Genomic DNA, 26,763 nt, shown 5'->3' with positions numbered 1-26,763 from the left:
CTGAGGCCGAAAAAGCAATCAGCGGTGACTGAACGGGGAGGCAGGGTGTTATTAACTTCTGCTGGCTGCAAACAGTTCTGCTGATGTAAGGGTCCGGTCCTTGGTTCCTCAGGTCACCAGATCTAATTGTTGTCTAGGCTATGCCGCGCGCAAAGGCTGCAGGCTTTCTGCAGGATAACTGCTAAGCACAGTAAGTTTTCTCTGCCCCGTTTTATTCTCCTTAACATTTCAAGGTCAAGATGCTTTCTGGACAAAGGTTCTTGGTCATGAGCCAAAAGAACAAAGTTCTTTATTAAGTTTGGATGTGTGTGGTTTCTTGAGAAGAAAAATAAGTCCTCTTACATGTTAATGAATTAAGAGTAAGGAGTGTCTGTGGTAAGTAAATTATAACAACCAAGGTTATAATATCTAATCTCCCGGTTTTGTGAATCTCATGAAAATTTCAACAATTGTATTTGTTCCAATGTTTGTCAAAGAAAAATGCGTTTTGTTCACTATAATTATAAGAAATATTAATCATGCTCTGTTAATCATGGTTGTTCTTTTCTGATTAGACCAAGCACATTATCACCTGGCTGGGAGTTTTACGCCCTGGGACATGGAAGCTAGCAGCGGAATGCAGTCCGTCCTCCTGTCAGGAGAACTGTGTATCATTAATGGAGAGATTCACAACCTTGTGACTGAGATAATCTAGTCCTAAGGCACTTGCTCTGAACAACCCCCAGCCCCTATTACCTGTAATCTGGTCCCGGGGTGCCCGGAGGCGTCAACCCACTGTGACCCCGCCACCCCAGCATGCATGACGTGTAACCTGTAATGATGACCCCGTGCCCACTTTCCCACGCCTGTCATTCCTGCTTCCCCATGTCATCTATGTCCTTCTACCCAATAAAAGCAGCTGGCTGATGGTGAGCTGCAGAGCAGATTTCTCTGGCTGACCTGCTGCTCTCCCATCCTGCCGGCAGGACTGGAATAAACGCTCCTACATGTTTCAAGCCTGTCTCTGCTTAATGGGCTCAAGTAGTGACAGGCAGCCCGGACCCACTGGTTGTCCGGCTACAAGTTCACATAAACAGAAGCCCACACTGTGTGACCTCTGCGCCTCGCTGATTTCACTGAACATGTTTCCAGGGAGCATTGTACTTTGTAAATTTCCTGCTGGGTTTCCCTTTGGGTAAGCTGGCTTCTACACCCTGAGCATCTCTGTGGTGTGAAGGGCCCTCTCTGGGAACAAGCCCCCTTCAGCAGGCATTTGTTTGCCACTGCCCCTCCTCCATCTGCTTCTGCCCCATGAGGACTGATGAAATGTCTCACTTGCTGCCACCTCCCTCCTGCCCTCTGCCCTTGGCTTCCATGTCATTGGTCCAGGAAGGAGACGCTATGGAGGTGTTGGCTGCTCAGTCACGGGTGCCAGGGGGACAGTCAGGACGTGGGAGAAGGCACTCACAGAAACACAGACCTGTGCCCTGTTGTTTGTTAGTGTCCAGCCCTCCCTGCCCGCAACAAGGGACACCGAGGGCACCTCCACTCCCTGTTGCTCTCTGCCACCCGCCAAGTTCCCGGTTTCCTTTCTCCCTGGAACTCAGTTCCAGACGGTCAGTTCCTGACCTTTGCTTCCTGTGTAGAGGCTGCGGAGCCTGTGATTGTGGGTTTCTGGGGTCCCGCCCACAGCAGCTGGAGCCAGGTGTGACCTGAGGAGGCCACTCTGGGATGGGGCCTTGGAGCTGGACGCTGCTGCCTGGCCGGCCATGGGAAGCCAGCGCTGACAACGGGGACACAGAGCAGGGACTTTGGGGGGATGCTGAGCTCAGTGGCGGGCCTGGAGAAAGATGCCAACAAGCTGACAGCGATGGACTGGTCACTGAAGGCCGCACACAGAGCAGAAGGGCGCCTGGGGGGCGTGGGGCAGAGAGTGAGCGCCACCAGGAGCCGAGCTCTGGGACAGAGACGCTCCCTTGGGGTGATGGAGGGCCAAGGCCAGGGCCTGGCTAGAACACAGCGGGTCCTAACACGTGGAAAGGTGACATCCTGTTGATGCCCAGGAAATCTTGAGTCCCCAGCTCCCCTGAGCTCCCCAACACCCCCCTCCCGCTTACCGAGGGCCAGCACTCCCACCCGGTGTTAGTCTCCTGTGGCTGCTGTCACAGTCAGCACCGGGCACATGGATCATCTCACCATCCTGCAGTCAGGACACCGGGGCCTCATGGGCTAAATCCAGGTGTCGGCTGGTTCCTCCTTCAGGTTCCTGGCCTTTCCCAGCTCCCGGAACACATCCCAGCCTTTCCTGTGGCATTCCTGAGGGCCAGTGATGGCATGTGGCCTCCTGGGTAATCCTGAATGACCCCATCTCAAGGTCACCGGTTATTTAATTCTATCTGCATCCTTTATCCCCTTTGCCAGGTAACCTGACATGTTTGCAGTTCCTGGGGATTAGGGCGTGGATGTCTTTGGGGGCCATTATTGTGCCTTCTGAGCCCCATTATAATGCACAGGCATCTCCCTGAGAAGACCTGCCCCTCATCTCCTGAGCACTAGTCTGTCCCGGGGTTAGTGGCAGCCCAGCCCTGCAGGGCCCAGGAGAGAGGAACGTGACTGTGCTCCCAAGGAGCTCTGGGATCTGGCCAAGAGGCTCCTGCGGGAGTGGTGAGGACACACCAGGGCTGGTGTCCAGACAGCGGAGCCATGGCTGGACGGGGCGGGAGCCCTGCCCTGGAACCTGAGCCCCAGGAGAAGGTGCCGGGAAACCTGCTGGAGCGCCTGGTCCGAGGGAGCCCGGGGGACAAGCCCTGGGGAACCCACTGGCCGGAGGCTCTGCACTGTCAGCAGCTGCATGGGGCTCGCTTTCTCTCTCTCTGTTAATCCTCCCAGAGGGTGTTTTTTCCACTGATTTTCTAGAGAGAGTGGGAGGGAGTGAGGGAAAGAGAGAGAGAGAGAGAGAGAGAGAGAGAGAGAGAGAGAGAGAGAAGAGATAGATATTGGTTGCCTCCTGCATCGTGTGGGATAAACCTTTAACCCAGGTTTTGTTTGAACCCTCCCCTGAGGGTAGTTTCCCATTGCTTTCAGAGAAAAGTAGGGAGGGAGGGAGAGAGAGAGAAACACTGATGTGAGAGAGACATCGACTGCTGCCTCCTGCATGCAATCCAACTGGGGGGGGCGGGGAGGGAAGGACAACCCAGGTGCCTGCCCTTGACTGGGAACTGAACCCCAGACCCTTCAGTGGGGGGCTGACGCTGTAACCAAGGCGCCCAACTGGCCCTGGCAGGGCTTCCTTTCTGGCTGGACCTGATGGGGAGGCGGCCTCTCACTATGAGTTGCTGCTGGCGGAGGCCCAGGCCCACCTGCTGCCATCTGCCCGCCTCCCAACTAGGACCCACGTGGCTGGTGGCACCCAAACCACAGTGGCTCTCGGGCCTGTGGGGTGGCAGCTTCCACACTGGGGCCCAAATGGAGGCAGCAAAACGACCCCCTCAAGGCGGGACCTGGACAGCACAGCTGAAGCTGGAAGATGGCTCTCTGTGGGCAAGAAGCCCGTCCTCCCGGCCACAGGGCACGCTCCCCTCCAGCGATGGTCACCTGGGCCCTGTCCCTGGAGGCCGGGAATGATATGGAAGGAGGAGCAGCCCTGCCTGAGTCCCTGCTGGGACCTGGGGGCGTGGTGCTTCCCTCCCTGCACAGGGGTGTCCGTCCTGGTCCCCAGAAGGGGAGGGACTCGGCCAGGGGACAGGAGAGACCCCTGAGCAGCCATCGCTGCGCGTTGTCTCTTTGCGCTCCCGGTGCCTAGGGACCGGCGGCAGGAAGCAGAGGCACCGAGGTGGCAGGTGTCTCCGTGTCCTGTGGCTGCAGTAGGAATTAGCAGACATTCGGGGTCTTAACAACGGGGATTCACTCTGGTTCTGGGGCCAGGTGTCTGAAATCAGCCGCCAGCAAGGGTCCCTTCCCAGAGGCTCAGGGAGAGAATGCGTCCCAGGCCCTCTCCCAGCGCCTGGGGCGGCCATCACTGGTGTTCCTGGCTGCACCTCCTGGTTCCAGTCTCCGCCTCCATGGTCACATGGTCTTCCCTCCTGTCTGTCTCTGTGCTCTTCCCACAAGGACACCAGTCATATTGGATAAGGCCCCTCGTCCATGCCCTCATCTAGCCCTGATTCCATGGCAAAGGCTATTTCCAAAGGAGGTCCCATTCACAAGTGCCAGGGGATAGGACTTACACATATGTTTTGGGGACACACGTACCCCCTAACAGCAGGGGTCCTTGACTGTGCTAACCCAGAGGGGTAGAGCTGTGGCCCCCATGGGCAGGAGGAATGTGTGCAGCCCAGGTGCCCCCCGGGGTGTCCCAAGCTCCCTTGCCTATTTTGATGGTAAGTGGACACGGGTAGCAGGCAAGGCCTCTGAAGGGCTTGGGACCAGGAACTAGGTCCCCGAGGGGTGCGAGTTAGGGCCAGGCCCACAGAGTGGGGCTCAGGGGGAGGGGACCTGGAATACATGACGGGGACCCCTGCAGAGGCAGGGCTGGCATCTGCCCACCAGCCCTTCCCTCTGGCTTTCCCCGGAAGAGCCCTCTGCGGGAGCCCGAAGGGGCTGCTCCCCAGCCGTCTAGGGACAGACAGCCCTCGGGGTCAGCCCTCCTGGGAGTTCAGTCCTTTTCCTTGGGCATTTTGAGAGCGGGGCTCTAGGTTCCAGCCTGTTGAGACACCTGGGGTCGCTCCTGTGGAGACCAGCAGGTGGTGGCCAAGGGGGTAGCGATTCCAAAAGGCAGCTCCTCCCAGGCCGCAGGCTCTGGGCAGCGGGTCTTAGTGCCCCTGTGAGAGCTGCTCCCAGCTGAGACCTGGATCCTCCTTGTCTGTGCAGCTGTCCATGCGCCTCTGGTGGCGGGGGAGGCAGGCGTAGTGGCATGGCCCCATGACCATCCAGTGCTGGGCCAACTGATCACATGTTTTTCTTTTTTCTTTTTCTTCATGTTGTTAAAAGATCAGGAAGGCCCATTTTTTTGTTCTTTTGTTCTATTTAAAAATTTTTTTTGTTGTTAATCCTCACCCAAGTATATATTTTCCATTGATTTCTGGAGAGAGTGAAAGGAGGGAGAGAGAAGGAGGGGGAGGGAGAGAGAGGGGGGAGAGAGAGAGAGAAAGAGAGAGAGAGAGAGAGAGAGAGAAAGAGAGAGAGAGAGAGAGAAGGAGGGAGAGAGAGATCAGTGGGAGAGAGACACATTGATTGGCTGCCTCCCACACATGAAACCTGCACCGGGAATCAAAACGTCGACCCTTTGGTGGGCGGGAAACTGTTCTAACCATTGAACACACTGGACAGCACTAATTTGTTATATTTTTATGTCCAAGGGCACTTGGTTATTATCTGCGTGATCTGAGAAGAAAACTGTAGGTCATCCTTGTTTCATAAATGCAGTGTCCTCTCCTACCTCCCTGAAAACTTCCTCAAACTTCTATTTCTCATCATGGCTAGTTGAATAGGTTTGAATAACTTTTTTGTTCATTTGTTTTTACTTTGGTTTCTAACTTTCCAATTCATGCTTTTCCGGTCAGCCCCAACAGTTTTCTTCATATGTAAGAGCAAAGCACTAAGTTTTGGGCTGGTTTATGCCAGAAATTACCACCATAAATAAGTATACTTGGAGAGAACCAAGATGGCAGCATAGGTTAAACACCTAACCTACAGCCTGGCACAACAATTTCAAAAATACAACTAAAAGTCAAAACGGACATCATCCAGAACCACAGGAAAGCTGGCTGACTGAAATGCCCACAACTAGAAGGAAAGAGAAAACCACAAGGAAAATCAGAGGAGCCGTAAAAGCCTGAGGTATGGAGACACGGGAGGAGACACAAGCACGCACGCGTGCGGGGAGGATGGAGCCGGAGAGGAAGGGGCGGCTGACGGCCTGGCCGGCGTTCTCTAGCAGGAAGGAGATAAAAGCTCCAGATTGCGCTGAACCCCAGCTCCGACTGCACTGAACCCCAGATCTGGGAGAGACCCTGGGAAGCCAGGCTCATGCTGGGGGAATCTGGGCTGTGGGGCAGAGGCACAGAGGAGTGGCGAAAAGCAGAGCTCCGGAGGTGTGCACGTGAATGCACGCAGAGGACGGACTGTTGCCTGTGCCGCTGAATTGCCCTGGCGGGGAGGAGACAGGGGCTCCGGACCGTGCTGAACCCCAGTTCCGGCTGCGCTGGGCCCCGGTTCCGGGCGAGACCCTGGGAAGCCAGGCTCATACTGGGGGAACCTGGGCTGTGAGGCGGAGACGCAGGGGAGCGGCGAAGGGCAGAGCACCGGAGGCGCGCACGGGAATGCGCGTAGAGGATGGTCTGTTGACTGTGCTGCTGGATTGCCCTGGTGGGAAGGCGACAAAGGCACCAGACTGCGCTGAGCCCCAGTTCCGACTACACTGAAACCCAGTTCCGGGCGAGAATCTGGGAGTCCAGATTCATTGGGGCAGAGACTAGACTGTTTGGCGGCGGGCGAAGCTCCAGGGCACTTTTCTCTCAGAGGTGTTTGCAGGGAGTACAGAGGGACACTGAGACCCAGGAACCTCATAGGGCGGGGCTGACGGGAAGCCAAGGCTGTAGGCTCCACCCTGAAACTCCGCCCCATCCAAGCTGAGCACAGAGGCTTTTACAATTTTGCAAGTCTAGTTGAATAATGCTGTCTCCCGGCGTAGACACAGCTGATCCTCACAGCCAATTGGACTGGAGGTCAAATCCTCCCAGTGTACCAACAGCAATCAAGGCTTAACAACACCAAGACTTTGCACTCAGCCCACAAAGGGGGGTACCAAGAGCGACCACCTAGGGAGATTGGGGAAGCTGAGCTACCGGCCCCTATAGGTCACTGACCACACAAAGCCACTCCATCAACATAGGGAGGCAGCCAAAAGGTGGAGACACCAAAGCAGGTCATGAATAGAGGGGATGAAGGAAAGTAAACTAATGGACGACACAGTGTTCAGAACCACATTTATAAGGTTACTTAAGAATCTTCTGGAGGACCAAGATGGCGGCATAGGGCAGACGCCTGATTGTTGCCTACCACAACAATTTTGAAACTACAACTGGAAAACAGAGCAGACACCATCCAGAACAATGGCCAGAGGAATTGCTGAGAAGGAATTGACCGATGGGAGTTGGGATGGGGAAGATGAGGCCCCGCTGGGTCCCGGATCCAGGTGCGCTCGCCCGGGGACTGGTTGCCGCTGCAGACCCGAGTGCTGCCGCAGCAACCTTGGACCAGCCTGCTGCCGTGCACCGGGTGCACTGGAACTTCGACAAGCCTGCCGCCCAGGGAGTTCTGCGGCAGCCGCCCCAGAGCTTTGAGAAAATGGCCGAAGGAATTGCTGAGAGGAACTTGACTGACAGGAATTGGGATCAAGAAGACGAAGTCCCGCTGGGTCCCGGGTCAGGGTGAGGCCACGAGCCCCTGGGTCCGGGTGAGGCTGGGTCCCAGGTCCGGGTGAGGCCGTGCCCCTGGGTCCGGGTGAGGCTGGGTCCCGGGTCCGGGTGAGGCCGCGCCCCTGGGTCCAGGAGAGGCCACGCGCCCCTGGGTCCGGGCGAGGCCACGTGCCCCTGGATCAAGGTGAGGTCGCACGCCCCTGGGTCCGGGTGCAGCTGGGTCCCGGGTCCTGGTGAGGCCGCGCGCCCCCGGGTACGGGCGAGGCCATGCGCCCCTGGGTCCAGGTGAGGCCACGCGCCCCTGGGTCCGGATGTAGCTGAATCCCGGGTCCGGGTGAGGCCATGCGCCCCTAGATCCCGGTGAGGCTGGGTCCCGGGTCCGGGTGAGGCCGCGTGCCCCCGGGTCCGGGCGAGGCTGTGCGCCCCTGGGACCGGGTGAGGCTGGGTCCCAGGTCCCGGTGAGGTCGCGCCCCTGGGTTCGGGAGAGGCCACGCACCCCTGGGTCGGGGTGAGGCCACGCGCCTCTGGGTCCGGGTTAGGCTGGATCCTGGGACTGGGTGAGGCTGCGCGCACCTGGGTCCGGGTGAGGCCACGCTCCCCAGGGCCCGGGTGATGCTGGGTCCCAGGTCCGGGTGAGGCCGCGCGCCCCTGAGTCCAGGTGAAGCCATGCCCCTGGGTCCGGGCGAGACCAAACCAGAGGGAGTCGGACCTGCATTACCACCATTTGTCCACCATCCAGAGCTGAAAAGTCAGTGCCGACATGTACACATAAGGAACTGGTGGACATTGAAATTGGGTCTCAAAAGAACTGTTGGTCCAGAAAGAAACTTACTACAGACTGATTCATTTGCCTGTCAACATAACTATTATTGCTCGTCTCACATTCAGTTCTTATAAGTATATTTCTATAAGTATATTTCTATCTATACATGATCTCACTCATCTAGGGGAAATGATGAACAACATAGACTGATGAACAAGAACAGACCCAGAAACAAGGAGGCATCGATTGGACTGTTGGGCCTCAGAGGGAGGGTAGGGGAGGGTGGGGGTAGTGGGGAGAGATCAACCAAAGGACTTATGTGCATGCATACAAGCCTAACCAATGGTTAAGGACAACAGGGGGGTGGGGGCATCCGTGGGGAGGGGTGGGGATGGGAATGGGGGGATGAGGACAAATATGTGACACCTTAATCAATAAAGAAATTAAAAAAAAAAGAAAAAAAAGAAATGAGACAGCAAGAAAAAAAACACATAAACACACACACACACACACACACACACACACACACACACACACACAAATAAGTATACTTAGAGGAAGGGAGAGGGATAGAGAGATAGAAACATTGATGAGAGAGGAACATCATTGATCAGCTGCCTCCTGCATGCCCCCAACTGAGGATTGGGCCTGCAACCTGGGCATGTGCACTGATCAGGAATCAACTCAGGGACCTCTATGTTCCTGGGCTGACACTCACCTGCTGAGCCACACCAGTCGGGTGCCTGAATGCTTTTCTAGCGAACAGAAACAACTGTGTTTATTAACAGTTCAATTGCTGCCTCGAATCTGTCAGCCTGGCTGGCGGATGGACTATTTGATTCTGCCCTAAGATGACTGGGCAGAAACCTGGGCTTCCCAGATGCCAGTCCTCTGTTTTGCTGGGACCAAAGGTTCTAGAGATGGATCACGCCCCCCTCCTCCTGGGGTGACCCCGACTGCAGGAGGGAGAGGAGGACCTGGGTCCTGACCGTGTTTCCAGTCTCACGGCTCTCACCACCTTCCTCTGTGTGGGGTGACCCTCTTCAACTCCTGTCAAGATCTGAGTTGCCTGGGCCCCTCAAGTTCAAGGTGGCCCCACCTGCACGTGTCCTCCTGCACAGTGAGGGGGCTTCAAACCAAGCACCAGAACAGTGGGCTGCACTTCTCCCCAACCCCCTCTTCTTCCTCCCCGCCATCTGGTTCCCAGCGGCCATCACTGATGCCGTCTCCTCCTTCTTCTTTGCTCTGAGTTGATACCGTGCATTTGTCTGCTGCATCACCCGGGCCCCGGGGCGCGTGGCCTCACCCGGAGGCTGGGCCTAGGAGGATGGGCAGGTCGGAGCCATTAAAGCACCCACTTCACTGGGTGGTCACTTGGTTCCCATTTCCACAGCTTTCTGGTACCAGCTGCCTAGTTTGCCTCACTCTGCCCTGTGGCTTCCTGGGACATCCCCAAATGTATTTTCCTCCTGGCAAACTTGGGGGTCACCTTGAATGTTCCAGATTTGCATGCAGTTCACATTCTATTGGGATTTGAAGAGTTGATATCCGATGACACCATCTCTTTTTAACATCGAATGACATTTTATTTTGCGTGAGTTTCCTTCTCCAGGAAGTGTTGTGGTTGTCACGGACTCTGGATTAGGAATGTATGGACACGGCCGTGAATGGAGTCTTTACCATCATGGCATCGCATTAGTTACGACTGAGAGTAAAAGATGAGTTTCTTTGTCTTTCTCTCCTGATTTGTGTTTAAAACATTTATCTTTCAGGCAGACACCTTGGGAAACAATCTTAAAACCTTTCCAGTTGAGGCTTTTGGCTTTTCTGGGAAGAAGATCGTATTATCTGCCAATGATAGTCACGAGATTTCCCCCCAAGACCCTCAAACCTCTTGTTTCTGTTTCGGGCAGATCTGCTCGATCTGATCAAATGCTGTCTTTGTCCCAGGTCTGGCCCAGCTGGTTATCGCCCAGCCTGGTGCCGGGGGACGGGAAGTCTGGGCCCAGCATCAGGCTGGGCGTTGGGGCCTGTGGCGTCTCGCTGATCCCTCTGTGACTTGCCTTCCTGTCATCTGGGCTTGGGAACCAGCCCCAAACCCACATCCTCTGTGGAGGTGGTAAAGGTCGGGGCTCTGTCCAGGCCAGTGGCAGGGAGGGAGGAAGCCCCCTTATCACCCAAGGTCTTGCCCCTGGGCCTGTAGGACTGACTGAGTCACTGAGCCCAGCCAGTTCTCTCCTGGGTGCTCCCAGGGCCCCTCCCACCATGGGGCCCCCTGGCCATGTTGGATCTTGGTTGTTTCCTGTGGAGATCCCTGAGGATTCTGATTCTGGGTGCCCCAGAGACACCAGCATCTCAGCAGGGATGACAGGGACTCTGGCCCCAGGAGGCAATGATGAGTTTCTAGAGACCTGAGCTCACCTAAGTGCTGCAAAGCATCCCTCGGTGGTCTCCTCACTGGGCTCACGGGGGACAGAGGACCGGGCGTGGTTCAGGGGTGTGGGAACCCCTGTTGCTTCTCCTCTGGAAACATTGTCTGGTCCTATCCCATGCTTGGTGGAGAATGATTCTCAGAATGCCAAAGGGCAGTAAAGCCTGTCCCTGGCGGGTGGCTGGCCTCGGCCTGGGGTTGGACTTGGGGGACAGAGCTCCTCCATGCAGAAAGCAGGGTGTGTGAGAGGGGAGGTTGGCTCCTAGCGCTGTGGGGGTGCTGGGTGTGTGCAGGAGGAGAGGAGAGGAGAGGAGAGGAGAACTAGCATTAAATCATCACCTCTCACACCCTTTGCTGTGCATTTTGACAAAGCTTGGTCATGCACAGGATGAATGAGGACAGCTGAGCAGATGCCTGAGTGTCCTGGGGCGGCCGTAACAAATGCCACAGACTCGGCCTTTAAACAAAACCTTCTTCTGTCACAGAGCTGGAGGCTGGAAGTCTACCATCAAGGTGTCAGCAGGTCCCCACTCCCTCCAGAGGCTCCAGGGCAGCTGCCTCCTCCATCTCATGTGCTGCTGCAAACTCTGTCTGCAGGTCCAGCGAGTCTGTCCTTTGTGGGGGGCACTGTGGGCCTCAAAAGAAGGAGGGGACAGGGGAGCACTGGGCCTGCTGCTCTCCTTCACCCCGCTCTTGGCTCAGGTGACAGCCCCCAATCCCATCCGTGCCCCTGCTGTTTTGTTTCAGAGCATCTGACTTATTTATTTCCTCACCCGAGGATATGCTTATCGATTTTAGGGAGAGGAAGGGGGAGGGAGGTGTGAGAAGCATTGATCCGTTGCCTATTGTATGCGTCCCAATCGGGGAATGAACCCTCAGCCTAGGTATGTGGCCTGACTGGCAATCGACCCTGAGACCCTTCAGTGTACAGGACTATGCAAAGCATCTCATTTATTCATTTTCTTGTGCACACTGTCATCTTATTACTGAAATGTCTTCAGCACCAATATTTTTATTATTTTTATTTTTTGTGAATCCTCACCCAAGGGTATTTTTCCATTGATTTTTAGAGAGAGTGGAATGGAGAGGGAGAGAGAGAGAGAAACATGGATGTGAGAGAGACACATCGATTGTTTGTCTCCTGCATGAACCCTGACCAGGGCTGGGGAACCTGCAACCAAGGTAGGTGCCCTTGACTGGAATCAAACCTGGAACCCTTCAGTCCACAGACTGACGCTCTATCCACTGAGCCAAACCTGCTAGGGCTCCAGCACCAATGCTGAGTGTCTTCTCAGAAAGGACCCCACATATTTCCTGTCTGATAGCTGGTCTGCTGGTCACCACTGGTCCCACTGGAGGGATAAGCCCCGCCTCCTCCCATGCCCCTCCCCAAAGGAGGGGGGCTTCCCCTTGGGCCAGTCTGGGCAGGAGGATAAAGGGGCTCAGAGGGGCCCAGGGGCAGAAGGCAGAGAGGCCTGGCATGGTGAGGACGCTGCTCAAAGCCCCATCCTCTCCATTCCCAGGTCCCCGCCCCAGACCTCCTCACTGGCTCTCCCCCTTCCCCTCCCCTCTCCCCCTGCAGATGCTGTGGCTGCTGGTCCTGACTCTCCCCTGTCTGGGGGGCTCTGTACCTGTGACCTCAGGTGGGTGCTGACCCCCAGGCCTGGCTTGTCTCTGAACCCCTGACTCTGACCGCTCAGAGGCCGCCCCTGGTGTGGGGTGGAGATCCCCCTCTGAGGGTGGCTGTGGGAGGGACAGGATGGGGCCATGCTGAGTGCCGGGCAGCGGTGCCTGGGTCCCTGATGGCTCCTCCTCTGCTTCCCCAGATCCCGGCCCAGGGACTGAGCTGGTGGGCATCGTGGGGGGACATGATGCTTCCAATGGGAAGTGGCCGTGGCAGGTGGGCCTGTGGGTCTTTTTTCCAACAAAGAACCAGTGGATTCTTTTTTGTGGGGGCTCCCTCATCCACCCCCAGTGGGTGCTGACTGCTGCCCACTGCATTCCAGGGTAAGTCCCCACTCTGCCAGCACCCGGGGGGGCAGGGGTGGGGGTGGGGGACAATATCAGGAGGCATGTGATGTGGGTTGTGGGCAGATCCTGGGCTGAGTGGCTGCAGACCCCGCACCAGGATTCAGCTTCCTGGCGCTCCCCTTGCCCACCACAGAGGGGAGGTCTCTGGGCTCTGAGGGGCTGGCCCACTTCCTGCCGCAGCCTCTCAGAAGCCTTTGGCCTCTGTCCCCAGGAGAAACCCCGTGCCTCAGCACTTTAAGGTCCAACTAGGACAAGTGAGACCCTCATTCAATGACAGTGTGCGGGTGGCTAGGATCATCCGCCACCCGGAGTACAGGCTTGAAAAGGAAGCAGTAGGTGGGGCGGACCTGGCACTTCTCAAACTGGAGGCCTCCGTGCGACCATCTAACCTCGTCAGGTGGATCAGCCTCCTGCCAGCCTCCCCCGCAGTCCCCCCAGGCACCCGGTGCTGGGTGACTGGCTGGGGAGACATTGCTTATAAAGGTAAGAACCAGAACCAGGATGGCAAGAGGGCGATGCAGGGGGCGGGCCAGGCTTTACAGATGAGGGCTCAGCTGGGGTCCCTCCGACGTCTCCCTTGGGTGTAGGAGGCACACAGCTGGAGAGGAGTCTTTTCAGGAGCAGAGGCCAAAGAAGCAAGAGTGAGGCATGGCCATGGGCATTTTTTATTTATATATATATATATATATCACCGAAGGATATTTTTTCCACTGATTTTTAGAGAGAGTGGAAGGGAGGGGGAGAGAGAAACATCGATGTGAGAGACATATCTATTAGTTTCCTTCCCGACCCGGGGCTGGGGATTGAACCTGCATCCCAGGTCCTTGCCCTTGACCAAGAATCAGACCTGGGACCCTTCGGGCCAGTGCTCTAACCACTGAGAACACCGGCCAGGGAGCCATGGGAATTTCTTTCCCTCGCTCTGCACCAGGCCTGTGTGCTCCCTTCCGGGGTTCGTTCTCGCTGAGGCTCCATAGTGGGATGGAGACCAGGAGAGAACTTCAGTGACCTGCTCCAGGAGTCACTGTCAAATGGACAAAGTCAAATTTGACAGGAGGGCGGCTCACTGTGCATTTCTCGGGGGAAAGCACTTGCTCTGATTTTTCCCAATAAAAATTATTTGTGGATAAAAATACATTTCTCTGTTTCTTTTTGGAGCTTGGTGCCTCCAGTGTCAGCTAGAGATTATCAGCCCACTGGCCTGGAAGTAACCCGGAGAGCTGGGGTCTTGGGTGACTCCCAGGGTCCCCATGGGGCACTGAGGTTCAGCGTGTGGTTCTAGAACCCGCGGCCTGTGACTGGACGCCCCCTCAGGCCGGAAGCTCACTGGGCTTCTTCTCACAGAGCCGCTGCCGCCGCCCCACAATCTGCAGGAGGTGGAGGTCCCCATCGTGGCGGATGAGATCTGTAGGCAGCAATACCTCAGGATCGGCTTGGTTGTCACGGACGACATGCTGTGTGCGGGGAGCCGGGGCCGGGACTCCTGCGAGGTGAGACCCCCAGACTGTGGCCTCTGTCCACTGCTCCTGCCTGCAGGGACCCTGGGTACTGACCGCCTGTCTCTTCTCCCCGCAGGGTGACTCTGGGGGCCCCTTGGTCTGTAAATGGAGGAACATCTGGTTCCAGGTAGGGGTGGTGAGTTGGGGGAACAAGTACGGTCTTTCCGGCTTTCCTGGAGTCTATGTCCGAGTGACATCCTTCTTGGCTTGGATCCACGGTCATATTCACTCCTCTCATTGAGCCCGGGGCCGGGCCAGGATGCTGCCCATGAGATGAAGACAGGCTCTCCCAGGTGTCTGAGGACCCGCACTGCTCCTCCCCAATGCCAGCTCTTCACTGCACCTACCGCCCTCCCCCACCTCCTCCCCCAGATCCTCCCTCCTCAGCCACCTCCATCAGTGTGTCTCCCCCTGACAGGCAAAAGGGAGAGGGGGGATGTGCTCTGAAGTGGGGAGGGGCACTGCAGGCCTCCTGCCTCCTCCCCACCCTCTGTAGCTCATTAAACTGCATGACAAACTGCTCTGGACTGAGTGTACTTACCTGTGGGCGGGGCCAGGGTGGCCGTGGGTGGTCCGTCCTGGTGGGGAACCCAGGCTCTGGACGGTGGACCAGGTGGGGATGGGCACCTCTGGCTGCAGCTGGAAGAGGGCCACGTGGGTGGGCTCTCTTGGCTGGGGAGGAGGGTGAGTGTTCTGCCTCTGCCGGGGGCTGGAGACCACAGTCCGGAGGGGTGCTCCCAGAGCGGCCCACCCCTTCCCTCTTCCTCCTTCCATCGCGCTCAGTGTGGAACGGAGGCTTTGAAGGCCTTGGACTTGGCAGCAGCCAAACAGGAAGCATATAGTTTCCCATGGTCACCACGGCTCTGTCTGACCCGGTGGCCAATGAATCCTCTGTTTTCAATTTGATCAAATCCTTGCACTAAGTGAATGAAGCCTCATTTCCACGCAGAACCTGGAACTCCCATTCTGAGCTTCTCCTGAGCAGGGAGAACCGGCAGGGGCAGGGACAAGCCCAGTCCCCTTTCCCTGCCCCCTCCTCTGGCTCCCTCTGAGCCCAGGTTCTGTGGGTCTGTGGCAGTCAGAGAGGAGGATGGAGAGGGGAACCCCCATCCTCCCAGAGGCCACTCTCCCAGCGCTGGCGCCCCTGCTGGAGAAGCACCACGGTGCACCGTCCTCTCAGGCTCCTCAAAGCCCATCCTTTCTCCCAGGGGGTGGGAGGGGCTCCCAGAGGACAGAGGAGCTTCTGTCTCAAATGGAGGAGTGAGAAGGGGGTGTGGAGCCCCTCCTGCCTCAGGCAGTGACGTGCAGTTCCTGCTGCTTTAGGATTTGGAGGGTCATTGCTGGCTGGGGTGGGTGCCTGCACCTGCGGGTTGGGGCCAGGACCCAGGAGAGCCTGGGGAGCCTGAGGCAGCCTGTATGGTGGGTGAGGGGGCTCCATACCCTGCAGCCACAGGCTGGTCCCCAGTCTGATTCTAAAATGTGGCGGTGGCCTCAGGACCTTTCAGTGCCCAGGACCCCTGCCCCTGAGGCCAGGGTGGAAAAGCCCTGCTCTCTCCCTGTGACCCGGTCCTTCGGGGAGGGCTGCCCTCCAGTTAGGGAGAGGGGAAGCTCCAGGGCGGGCGGAGCAGGAGCTGGGTCCCCCATGTGCCCGGGACTGAAGTCTGGGTTCCAGGCAGCAAGGAGCTCTCCAGAAACTCCTTTTTCTGGGAAAATGAGGCCGAGGACTCAGCTGGAAGGCACCACCGTGCAGATGGCCCCCTTGGGGATCTGCTCCGCCCAGGGAGCCAGGAGGGCCTGACCCAGCACAGCCTGGCGCCGTGCCCTCGCCCTCGGGTTCCCGCACACTTTCTGCCTAAGTGACTGCCCTGTCCACGGGGCCTGTGGATGGACGCTGCCAGGGGGTCCACACGCATCCAGGTCCCCCTCTGCCCGCCAGGAGGGGTGTGGGCTGCCTGCCGTGCCATTGGGCCCTGGGGGATGTGACTCTCTGTAGGGCTTCCTCCATGGGTGCGGGTGCAGTCAGACCTTAGTGTTTCCAGGGTAAGAATGAGGGTTCAGTGACTAGAGGCCAGCACTCCCAGGAGGGAGAGGACCTGGGACTTGGTGTTGGAGGGAAGGCTGGTGTGAGACACACCTGGGCCTGGGGCTGTGTCTGCAGGCATGGCCACGGGTGACCCCACAGGGCTCCCTCTCTGGAGGATGGCTCAGGGTTGCTGCCTTATCCACTCCCCCCGCCCCCCCACCCCGCTCCCCTGCCCCCACTTGCCTGGAATCACCACCTGAGCACCTCACTTCCTGGGCTGAGCAGTAAGGCAATGTGGGCTGAGCCAGATGCCTGGGCTGGAGATGGACAGGAGGTGTGTTGCCTCTGGTCTCAGAAATCTGTTCTAACTGAGCCCTGGGCCAGCACAGGTGGGGGACACTGAGCCAGCAGGGCTTTGCTCCCGAAGAGAGGCCCCTGCAGGCCAGGTCAGTGCCCATGGGGACCCTGGGGAGGGCGTTGGCCTCTTCCCCTTGTCTGAGGTGACAGGAGACACCCTCAGCGCTTGGAATGGAGATGCCATGCAGGTCCACGCCCTTCCAGGTGGAAGTCACACCTCAGTCACTGCCAGGCTCACCCACCTGTGGCGTCCTGGGGTGGCAGTGAACGCCCAGGACTGGGGGGATCGTGTGTGTGTGTGTGTGTGTGTGTGTGTGTGTGTGTGTGCGTGTGCTTAAACAACACAATTCATTCTCTTACCGGCTGGAGGCCAGAAGCCCTCAAGCTACTTGTTCTGGGGCCACACCTCCCCCCCTCGACCCCCTCCCCCCCCCCCCCCCCCCCGCCAGGCTCCTGCCTCCTCCACTTCTGGTGGTGCTGGGACCCTTGGCTTGTGAAGGAACCAATGTACCCCCACCCCATCCTCCCAACCCTCTGTGTCTCCCACCCCTCCACATCCTCCCCTCTTCCTACAAGGACACCCATCACTGGCTTTAGGGCCTCCCCTCCTCCACTCTGACCTCATCTGACCTAGTTCCATCTGCATTAGTTTCTCAGTCAGGTCAGGTTTGAGGGACCCCACTGGTCCACCCTGACCTACCTCATTGGTGAGATTGCAGGCACCAGGCTGTGTGCTCCTGAGAGGGGGAACGCCCCTGAGGAGGCCAGGGGCCGGCATAAGAAAGCTTTAGGATCCCACGGCCCAGCACCCAGGGGCTCCCCCATCACCACAGGCCGAGAGGGCCTCCGCACCTCTCAGCGAGCAGCGAGCTCCACACCGCACAGGGCCCTCCAGCCCGGGACGCTGGCCACACGGAGGCTGCCGCTCAGTGCTCTCCCAGCCAGACAGGGCGCCGCTGCAGGTCCGGGCTGCACTGGCGTCACAGGAGCCGCAGACATGATGGCGGTAAAGGTGTTGGTGATGGGCCAGCCCCCGGGGGCATGACAGCATGGGCCCTGCAGCTGGCACTGAGGAATGTTCCTGAGATGGAGTTACAGCTGGTGTCTGGGTACATGGAGCTCCTGGTGTCTGGGGCCAGGGAGCAAGCCGTGCCGCCACCTTGGTGGGGACAATGACACTGACCGCCAGGCAGAGGCAGGGCTGCTGTGTCACAATGGGGGGCAGGGATGGAGAGGGCCCTGGGTGTCCCTTGGTGCCCCCTCGTCCATGTGATGGCAGGTGGACATGTGCGGCCACCCGGCCTGAGAAGTCCCTGTGCCCAGAGCTCAGCCCCTCAGGGACGGGGGCCTGGGTCCTGCTACCAGGTGAGCCCCAGAGTCCCAGTTGGGAGCACAGGGTGGGGGTCTCGGTGGACAGTGAGGGGCCCGTGGGCCTCAGTTGTACCCTGAGCCTCTCCTTCCCAGTTTCCGGGCAGGGCCTCCTCGGGGTCCTGTGGCCGCCTCCTCAGCACCCGAGGCAGAAGGCGGTGGGCGCTGCTGGTCACAGAGGCACCAGGTCCCCCTCAGGGCGGGACCTGATGGCAGCGTCTGGGAGGCCTGGAGCTCCACTGGCTGCCTTGCCCCTCAGGTCCCGCTTGGCTGTGCAGGAGGAGGCAGGGGCTGGCCGTGTGTCCTGTGGGGGCCGCGGACTGGGTCTCCCGTGGGCTGGTCAGGGGGCATCAGCCTGCATTGTGCTCCAGCCCCGCCCTCTGCCCAGCTTTGCTCCATCCCCCTGCCTCCCAGGTGCCTCTCCCTGTTTGTACCCATGAAAGCCCGTCTCGGTGCAGCTCCGAGAGCCCCCTGCAGAGGGCAGTGTGCATGGCGTCCGCTGGGGGCAGTGAGGGTGGCCACAGGCCCCGTGCCAGGCAGAGGGCATGCTCTAGTCAGATGGCGTGCTCCACGCTGCCTCACAGGGCTCAGCGGATCCAGGGGCTGCCCCGTGGCTCGAGGGCCCAGCAGCAGCTCTGGGTCTCTGCCTGCCTGGCCCGCCTGCCTGGGCCCCGCTCCGGGGCTTCTACCAGCAAACCCGCACCTCTTGGCAGCTCTCCCTGCTCATGCCGCGGCCTGGCTGGGTTCGTGGCTGAGATCCCTGCAGCTAGAGGGGCTGCTGCCCAGGGACAGCCAGGGGGCAGGTCCGGGGGAGGCAGCCCCAGGGCCCAGCAGCAGCTCCTCGATGCCTGCTGACTGACCCCCGACCTGGGGTGGGCCTGAGAGAGGAGAAGCTCTCTCTGCCCATGGCCCACCAGGGGCCCCCCGCCTGCCCCTTCCTGTGCCAGGGGATGAAGGGGTACAGAGAGGTTCCCAAGGAGAGTCCCTCAAGATGAGGATGCCCCTGCCCAGACTCTGGCTTCTCCATCCCCCCACGGGGACCCCAGTCCTTGGTGGCCTCAGCCAGGCCCCTGCCATCCCCGCAGATGCTGTGGCTGCTGCTCCTGAGCCTCCCAGGCCTGGGGGCCTCCGTGCCCTTGTTCCCAGGTGAGTCCTCAACACCAACTCAGGGTGGGACTCCTTGGTTCGTCCTGGGGGAGACTGAGTGCGAGGGGCCCTGCTGGGGTCTATGATGGCGTCCCCTTGCTTCTTAGGTCCCTGTTCAGGGAGGCAGCGGGGTGGCTCCGTGGGGACGCACAATGCCCCCGCTGGGAGATGGCCTTGGCTGGTCAGTGTCCGACGGTACAATAAGGAGCTGGAGCTGTGGCAGCACCTGTGTGGGGGCTCCCTCATCCACCACCAGTGGGTGCTGACCGCAGCCCACTGCACCCAGCGGTGAGCCACACAGCCCGAGGCCCCCTGGCAGGGGTGGGGAGGGAAACACAGGGAGGGGAGATGGAGGTGGGCTGTGGGCAGGGCCCTGGGTCTGGGGGAGAGCCCCTGTCAGTGAGCCCCACCCCTGCTGCCGTGCCCACACTGGCCCTGCCCCGGAGGCTCCTCTGAGAGGCTCCCGGTCCCTCCCCCAGGGAGGACGTGGAGGCTTATGGCCTCAGGGTCCAAGTTGGGCGGCTGAGACTCTATGACCGTGACACACTGAGAAATGTGACTGAGATCGTCCGCCACCCCAAGTTCAACCAGAGCCTGTCTGCAGAGGGGGGCGCGGACGTCGCCCTGCTGAAACTTGAGGCCCCTGTGGCACTCTCGGAGCACCTCAGCCTGGTCCCCCTCCCACCTGCCTGGCTGAAGGTCCCTGAGAGGAAGATGTGCTGGGTGAGCGGCTGGGGTGACAGCCGCCTCGGAGGTGAGGCTCAGGGGGACCTGCTGGGAGTGCGGAGGGAGACACAGGGCAGCTGCTGGAGGTGTGGCTGGGGCTTTGCGGAAAATACTTTATTCTCGGCAATTTGGGGGAACCTCCACCTTTTTATTGTGGCACAATGTGCATCACAATGTACATGACATGGGCACGTGACCGTTCCGTGGAATTCAGCCCAGTCAGCATGTTGTGCAGCCCTCACCACTACCCCCTCCAGAACTTCTCGTCTTCACAAGCGCAGCTTGGTCTCCAGGAAACGGGAACTCCCCTTCCCCAGGCTCTGGCCACCACGGAGCTGCTTTCTACTTCTGTGCATTCACCTGTTCTGGATGCTTCATATGAATGTGAAGCGTGCAACGTGTGGCTTTCGCGTGTTTGTCTTCTTTCCAATAGCATGTTGCCTTCCAGGCCCAGCTCTGTTGTAACCTGTGTGAGAACCGCATTTCTCTTTGTGGCCCAGTAACATCCACTGGGTGGGGGGAGCGTTTTGTGGTCCGTTCCTGCATGAGAGACTGGTGCCGCCTTCTGGCTGTTGTCAGTCGTGCTGCTGTGAACCTGTGTGTTCAAGCACCGCCTGAGCACCTGTTCTCAAGTCGTTTAAAAAATTTTCCAGTTGCAGTTTATGTTCAGTATTATTCTGTATTAGTTTCAGGTGTACGCACAGAGGTTAGACAATCATATACTTTACAAATGTCCCCCCACCCCTCATAGTTCCATACCTACCTGGCAGCATCCATGGCTATGACAATATTATTGACTATATTCCCTAATCTGCACTTCACAGTCCCTGTGACTGTTTTGCAGCTACTTATTTGTATTTTTTAATCCTCTTTCTTTTTTCACTCAGAGCCCACCCCCACCCCCCACCCCTTTGGCAACCACCAGTCTGTTTTGTTCCCTGATCTATGAGCCTTTTTTTCTTTTGTTTGTTTATTTTATTCTTTAGATTCTACACAGAGGTGAAATCATATGGTATTTGTCTTTCTCTGCTGACTTATTTCACTTAGCATAATGGCAAGATTTCTTATTTAATGGCCGAGTAATAGTTCATTGTACATACAGAGTGGGGCAAAAGTAGGTTTATAGTTGTTCATATGGAAAATAATATAATCATTAATAAATAATAATACAAGAAGAAGCTCTGTATTTCGCCTACTCATAACCGTAAACCTACTTTTGCCCCACCCTCTATGTACCACCGTGTTTTTATCACTCGTTTATTGATGGACACTTGGGCTGCTTCCATGTCGTGGCTATTGTACATAACGCTGCAATGAACACAGGGGTGCATATATTCTTTCCAATTATGTTTTGGGTTCCTTCAGATGTACATCCAGAAGTGGAATTGTTGGGTCATAAGGCGGTTCCATTGTTAATTTTTTGAGGAACCTCCATGCAGTCTCGCACAGGGCTGCACCAGTCTGCATTCCCACCCACAGAGCATGAGGGCTCACCTTCCCCACATCTTCACCAAAACTCGTTGCTTGTTGATCTATTGATGACAGCCATTCTGACAGGTGGGAGGTGGTATCTCATTGTGGTTTTAATTTGCATTTCTTTAATGATTAGTGACATTGGGCATCTTTTCATATGTCTGTTGGCCATCTGTGTGTCCTTTTTTTGCTATTTATGTCTTATTTTCTAAGATTTAATTTATTGTGGTGACATTGGTTAGTAAGATTATAGAGGTTTTAAGTGCACAGTTCTATGGTACATCATCTGAATCTTGCATTGGGTGCCCATCACCCAAAGTCACACCTTCTGTCACCATATATTGACCCCTTTACCCTTTATCCCACCCCACCCCCTTTCCTTGGTAACCACCACACTGTTATCTGTATTTATGAGTTTTTGTTTGTTTCTTTTCTTGTTTGTTCATTTGTTGCTTTCAGTTTTATATTCCACATGTGAGTGAAATCATCTGGTTTTTAACTTTTTCAGTCTGACTTATTTAATTTCATGATATTCTCAAGATCCGTCCATGTTGTCCTAAATGGCTGTATTTCATGTTTTCTTATGGCTGAGTAGTATTCCATTGTACACATGTATCACATCTTTTATCCAATCATCTAGCACAGAACACTGCCCTTGTTTCTGTCACTTCTTTATCACTTCTTGCTCTTTATCACTGTAAACAATGCTGCAGTGAACATAGGCGTGTATATATATTTTTGAAAAATATATTTTTATTGATTTCAGAGTGGAAGGGAGAGGGATAAAGAAATAGAAACATCAATGATGAGAGGAAATCATTGATGGGCTGCCTCCTGCATGACCCCTACTGGGAATCAGGTCTGCAAGCAGGCATATGCCCTTTACTGGAATTGAACTCGGGACCCTTCAGTCTGGAGGTTGACACTCTATCCACTGAGCCAAACCAGCTAGGACAAAAGATAGCCTTGCTGGGTAAAGTAGTCTTGGTTTTAGATTCTTGCTCTTTATCACTTTAAATATTTTGTGTCAATCTCTTCTGCCTGAAATGTTTCCATTGAGAAATTGGTCTTATGGGACCTCACTTGTCAGTAACTGTCTTTCTCTTACTGATTTTAAGATTCTCTCTTTGTCTTTGACCTTTGCCATTTTAATTATAATGTGTCTTGGTGTGGGCCTCTTTGGGTTCTTCTTGTTTGGGACTCTCTGTTCTTCCTGGGCTTGTATGTCTTTTGTCTTCACCAGGTTGGGGAAGTTTTTAAATCATTATTTCTTCAAATAGGTTCTTAACCCCTTGCTCTCTCTCTTCTCCTTCTGGTACCTCGATGATACAAATGTTATGCCTTATGTTGTCCGAGAGCAGTGTTTGCCAACCTTTAGGACCTCTCAGACCACCAGTGGTCCACGAACCAACAGTTAGTGACCACTGTCCCAGAGGTCCCTTAAACTATCCTCATTTTAAAAAATATTTTTCTTTTCGCTGCTCTGATTAGGTATTTTCAGCCAGCTTGTCTTTTAAATTGCTGATTTGATTTTGTGCTTTATCTAATCTGCTATTATTCCTTCTAGTGTATTCATTTCAGATCTTTCATATCTGACTGTTTTCTCTTATGGTTTGTATGCCCTTTTTTTATGCTTACTGTCCCTTTGTTGCAGTCCTCACTGAGTTCATTAACCCTTCCCCTACGTTCCTTGAGCATCCTTAGAACCATTGTTTTGAACTCTGAATCTGGTATATTGTTTGTCTCCATTTCACTTAATTCTTTTCCTGGGGATTTCTCCTGTTCTTTCATTTGGGGCATGCTTCTTTGTCTCCCCATTTTGGCCGCCTCTCTGTATGTGTTTCTCTGTGTTAGGTAGATCTGCTATGTCCTCCAGTCTTGGTAGGGTGGCTTTTTGGGGTACATGTCCTGTGGAACTCAGTGGTGCAGTCTCCCTGATTCCCTAAGCTGGGTGCCCCAGGAATGTCCCTGGTGTGGGCTGTGTGAACCCTGCTGTTGTAGTTGAGTCTTGATTGTTGTTGGCCTGTTGTTGGTAGGGTTGATCTTCAAGCTGACTGGCTGTGAGTAATGACCCTGATCACACTGTATGAGCTGCTGGGAGTAGGCTGACCCCATGAAGCAGAATGTGCCCCAGCCAGGTCGGGAGCCAGCGGAGATCTCCCTTTGAGTGTGCCCTTGTGGAGCTAATTGGGCTGTACTCTGATGTGGGCTGGTTCTGGGGCCTCTGGGGGGCACTCTGGTGCAGGTCAATGTCAGACCCTGCCTGCGACCAATCCTGGGCTACCTGTTAGAAGCTACAAAGTGCTCCACAGTTGGTGGCTCCCTGTGCTAGGCCTGGGTGCACCTGGGAGGGGCCAAGCTGCATACTGAGGCTGAATCCCAGCAATACCAGACCTGCGCCAGGGCACAAAAGGCCCAAAGCACCCCACCATCTGCCTCTGCCTGGCAGTTGCCATTGGCTCTGCCACTGAGAGAGCCTCCAGCTAACCTGGTGCCCCAGGAATGTCCATTGTGTGGGTGAGGTGAGCCCCGATGTTGTAGTTGAGTTGCATGAGGTAGTTTCTCAGTGAGTCATTGGGTTGGGATGAGTGGTGTTCATCGAGTTGATACAGATTCAAGTTCAGCATCAGTGCTGGGTCTGACACCACTCAACAGAAGCCTCAGGGCACACCAAGGCCAGCCTCCCCAATCCTACACCCCCCCACTACCCATCTGGGGTCTTCAAATCTTTGCAGTGGGGTAGGGTATCAGGGAGTCGTCAGGATGAGGCCAGTAGAGTTCATCAGGCTCACACACATTATGATTTCGCAGTGAGGTGGGAGGGCTCTACACAGTGGAGCTAGTCGGGATGTCTGGGGAAAATGGCCCTCGCTTCAGAGACACACAACTCAGTCTCCACCTGTGTGTCTCCAACAGCCCTGGAGTCTGCTCAGACCACCTGGAGATGCTTTTGAGAAAGAGTGTATGGGTCCAGGCTGGATGCTGCTAGCAGACTCCCAGAGGGCATGAGCTTGGTAGGGCGGGACCACTGGGAGCTTGGAGGGGGAGTGGGGCAAGTGGATTCCCCCAGGCTGATGCCCTTTGGAGCGTAGTGTTCAACTCAGGAAAGATGGCATGAGTGGGCCGTGTGAGAGAGGGACTCAGTCCTGGATAATGGAGGCTGCCCCTCCAGCCCTCTCCCCAAAGCCATACAACCCAATCTCTCCCTGTATGCCTCCCGTCCATTCTGAGCCTCTGGAGCCCAGGTTGAGTACCTGCAAATGAGATGTTTGTGCACTGGCCCTTTAAAAGGGCATCTGGGTTCCTAGCAGTCTCCTGTCTCACTCTGCCAAGTGCAGTCCCCACTGATGTTCACAGCCAGATGTTGTGTAGCTCCTCTTCCAGGCACTGGTGTTCCAGGCTGGGCAGTTCAGGAGGGGGTGGAGACCCCTCACTTCTCAGAGGGGACCTCTGCAGCTGAGGTGTCCCTCCTAACTCTCAATGCCAGCCCTTTCTGTGTCTCCACCCTCCCTACCCGTCTCCATGTGGCTTCTTCTATGTGTCCTTAATGATAAGACTTTTCAGCCAGTCTTCATTTGGTGATTCAGGTTGATTGTCTATAATTTAGTTGTGATTCTGATTTGGTTCTGGGAGGAGGTGAGTGTACCTTCCACCTTCTCTGTCACCATCTTGGATCCCTGTTTTCAATTCTTTGGGAATAGACTAGGAGTAGAATTTCTGGGCCATGTGCGAATTCTACATTTGGTTATTAGAGGGGTGATTTCCTGTTGAGCCTAAACGTGTGCAGAGCTCGGGTTTCATGATCAGATTCATGGAGACTGAGGACACAGGTGTTTACTCTGACAGGCTGACAGGCCCTCCCGAGGTTCTCCCTGGGTCCTCCCCACGCTCCGTGGGGGTGTTTGGATCTTGATTGTCTTCCTGAGTCAGTCTGGGAGCGAGAGGCAGGGCCTGTGGTGATCTCACAGTGCCCAGGTCCCTAAATCAGAATGAAAACACAACCCATCAGCACAGAAGTGTTTCCTTCCTGTTGTGATGCAGTTCTCTGGGATGAGCCCTTGATCCATTCCTTTTCAAGGAGAAAAATCCTGGGATAACACTCTCTCCTCAGTGCCTACCCTCAGGCATGTGGAGACCAGACTCTGGCTGACGAAGTGCTGCATCAAGAACTGAATGGGCTTAGTGGCTGCTGAGAGGCTAAGTCCCTGGACCAGGAGTAGCTGCTTCTAGACCCCGAGGGTCAGGGCCCACAGAGGGACTCCCTGTGCCCTCCGCTGATGGCCGGGGTGGCCCAGAGGAGGGGAAGGAGTACCTGGTTGTTGGGAAGGAGCAGAAGCCTGGGCCAGCCCTGGTTCTCAGCCAGCCCCTCCCCACAGCTCCGCTGCCCTGGCCCTACCAGCTGCAGGAGGTGATGGTTCCCATTGTGGGGAACAGGGTCTGTAATCAGCGCTACCAGAACTTTTCCAACAACACTGGCCAGATCATCAAGGAGGATATGCTGTGTGCTGGGAGTGAGGGCCAGGACTCCTGCCAGGTGAGACCCCACCTGTCCTTGTCCTCTGTGCTGTCCCCTCCTGGCCCGGTGGAATTGGGACTCAGAAGCTCCATGCAGAGGCCCATGTGGAAATGTTTAATGAGTCCTGGCTCTCCCCACAGGGAGACTCCGGGGGCCCCCTGGTGTGCAGCTGGAAATGCACCTGGGTCCAGGTAGGGATTGTGAGCTGGGGATACATCTGTGGTCATCGAGACTTCCCTGGGGTGTATGCCCGGGTGATGAGCTACATTTCTTGGATCCGGAAGTATGTTCCTCCGCCCCCTGGGTCATAGATGAGGTCAGGCAGGGTTCCCATGATCCTCAATCTTCCTTGTTGACACCCCTGATGCTTTCCCAATTCCAGCCTCTTCCTCCCAACCTCCTCACCCTTTGTCTCACCCTCCACAGTGTCAAGGGCCTCCTACCCTCTGGGTCACCCACCTGTTAACGAAAAAAAAAAAAACACCATTGAAACCTGTAAAGAATTTTAGTGAGTCTATTTGAGCCAAACTGTCGACATATGCCGGGAAACAGAACCTCAATGAATTGAGATAATGCTCCGAAGAATGGCGGGTTACATTTCTATTTATACACATTGCAATCAAAGGAGGGACATAGGTGGGTTACATGAAATTCATTGGTGATGGATTAAGGAGGTGGGATAAAGCAAAGCGGTGGGAAACCCCTGGGATTGGATAAAAAGTAAAATGATGGACACACACTTAGGTGGGTGCAGAAACAATTAACATGATAATGAAGGAATTTGAGGCATCTGTCCTAGCGCCCACCACATTTGGTTGTGCCCCAGGGGCTCCAGAAAAAAAGGAAGTTACAAGTTACCCAGACATCTCACAGATATGTTATCTTAGAAGCAAAAAGGCAAATGGGCTCAGGAAAGATCTAAGTTGATCTTTGTCAGGGAAAATATCAGCCTAGGAATGACTGCCCACTATTACCTGTTTGTAGTTAAATATTTAATTTTTAGAACATCTTTTGTGGTTATTTTAGGTCTCTG

At 56.0% G+C, this 26,763-nt stretch overlaps 2 protein-coding genes across 2 annotated transcripts; both read left to right on the top strand.

Moving 5' to 3' along the window:
- Nucleotides 1–12,173: 12,173 nt before the first annotated feature.
- Nucleotides 12,174–14,542, top strand: LOC307093152 (mastin-like; the record flags this gene model as incomplete). Its single annotated transcript, XM_079760975.1, has 5 exons — nucleotides 12,174–12,234; nucleotides 12,418–12,598; nucleotides 12,834–13,105; nucleotides 13,967–14,112; nucleotides 14,198–14,542. The coding sequence occupies 5 exons, from the start codon at nucleotides 12,174–12,176 to the stop codon at nucleotides 14,360–14,362; spliced, it is 825 nt and encodes a 274-aa protein (XP_079617101.1). The 3' UTR covers nucleotides 14,363–14,542.
- Nucleotides 14,543–17,542: 3,000 nt separating this feature from the next.
- On the top strand, nucleotides 17,543–26,041 carry LOC307110270 (mastin-like; the record flags this gene model as incomplete). The annotated part of the gene is made up of 6 exons (XM_079789310.1): nucleotides 17,543–17,664; nucleotides 17,781–17,866; nucleotides 19,123–19,303; nucleotides 19,495–19,769; nucleotides 25,591–25,748; nucleotides 25,871–26,041. 6 exons carry the CDS (start codon nucleotides 17,543–17,545, stop codon nucleotides 26,039–26,041), a joined length of 993 nt encoding a protein of 330 aa, XP_079645436.1.
- Between the last annotated feature and the right edge of the window lie 722 nt (nucleotides 26,042–26,763).

Source organism: Cnephaeus nilssonii (genome assembly GCF_951640355.1).
Source record: "Cnephaeus nilssonii genome assembly, chromosome: 2".
NCBI classification, from domain to species: Eukaryota; Metazoa; Chordata; class Mammalia; order Chiroptera; family Vespertilionidae; genus Cnephaeus; species Cnephaeus nilssonii.
Note: the sequence above shows the minus strand (reverse complement) of the source record. Positions and strands in the feature narration are given on the sequence as shown.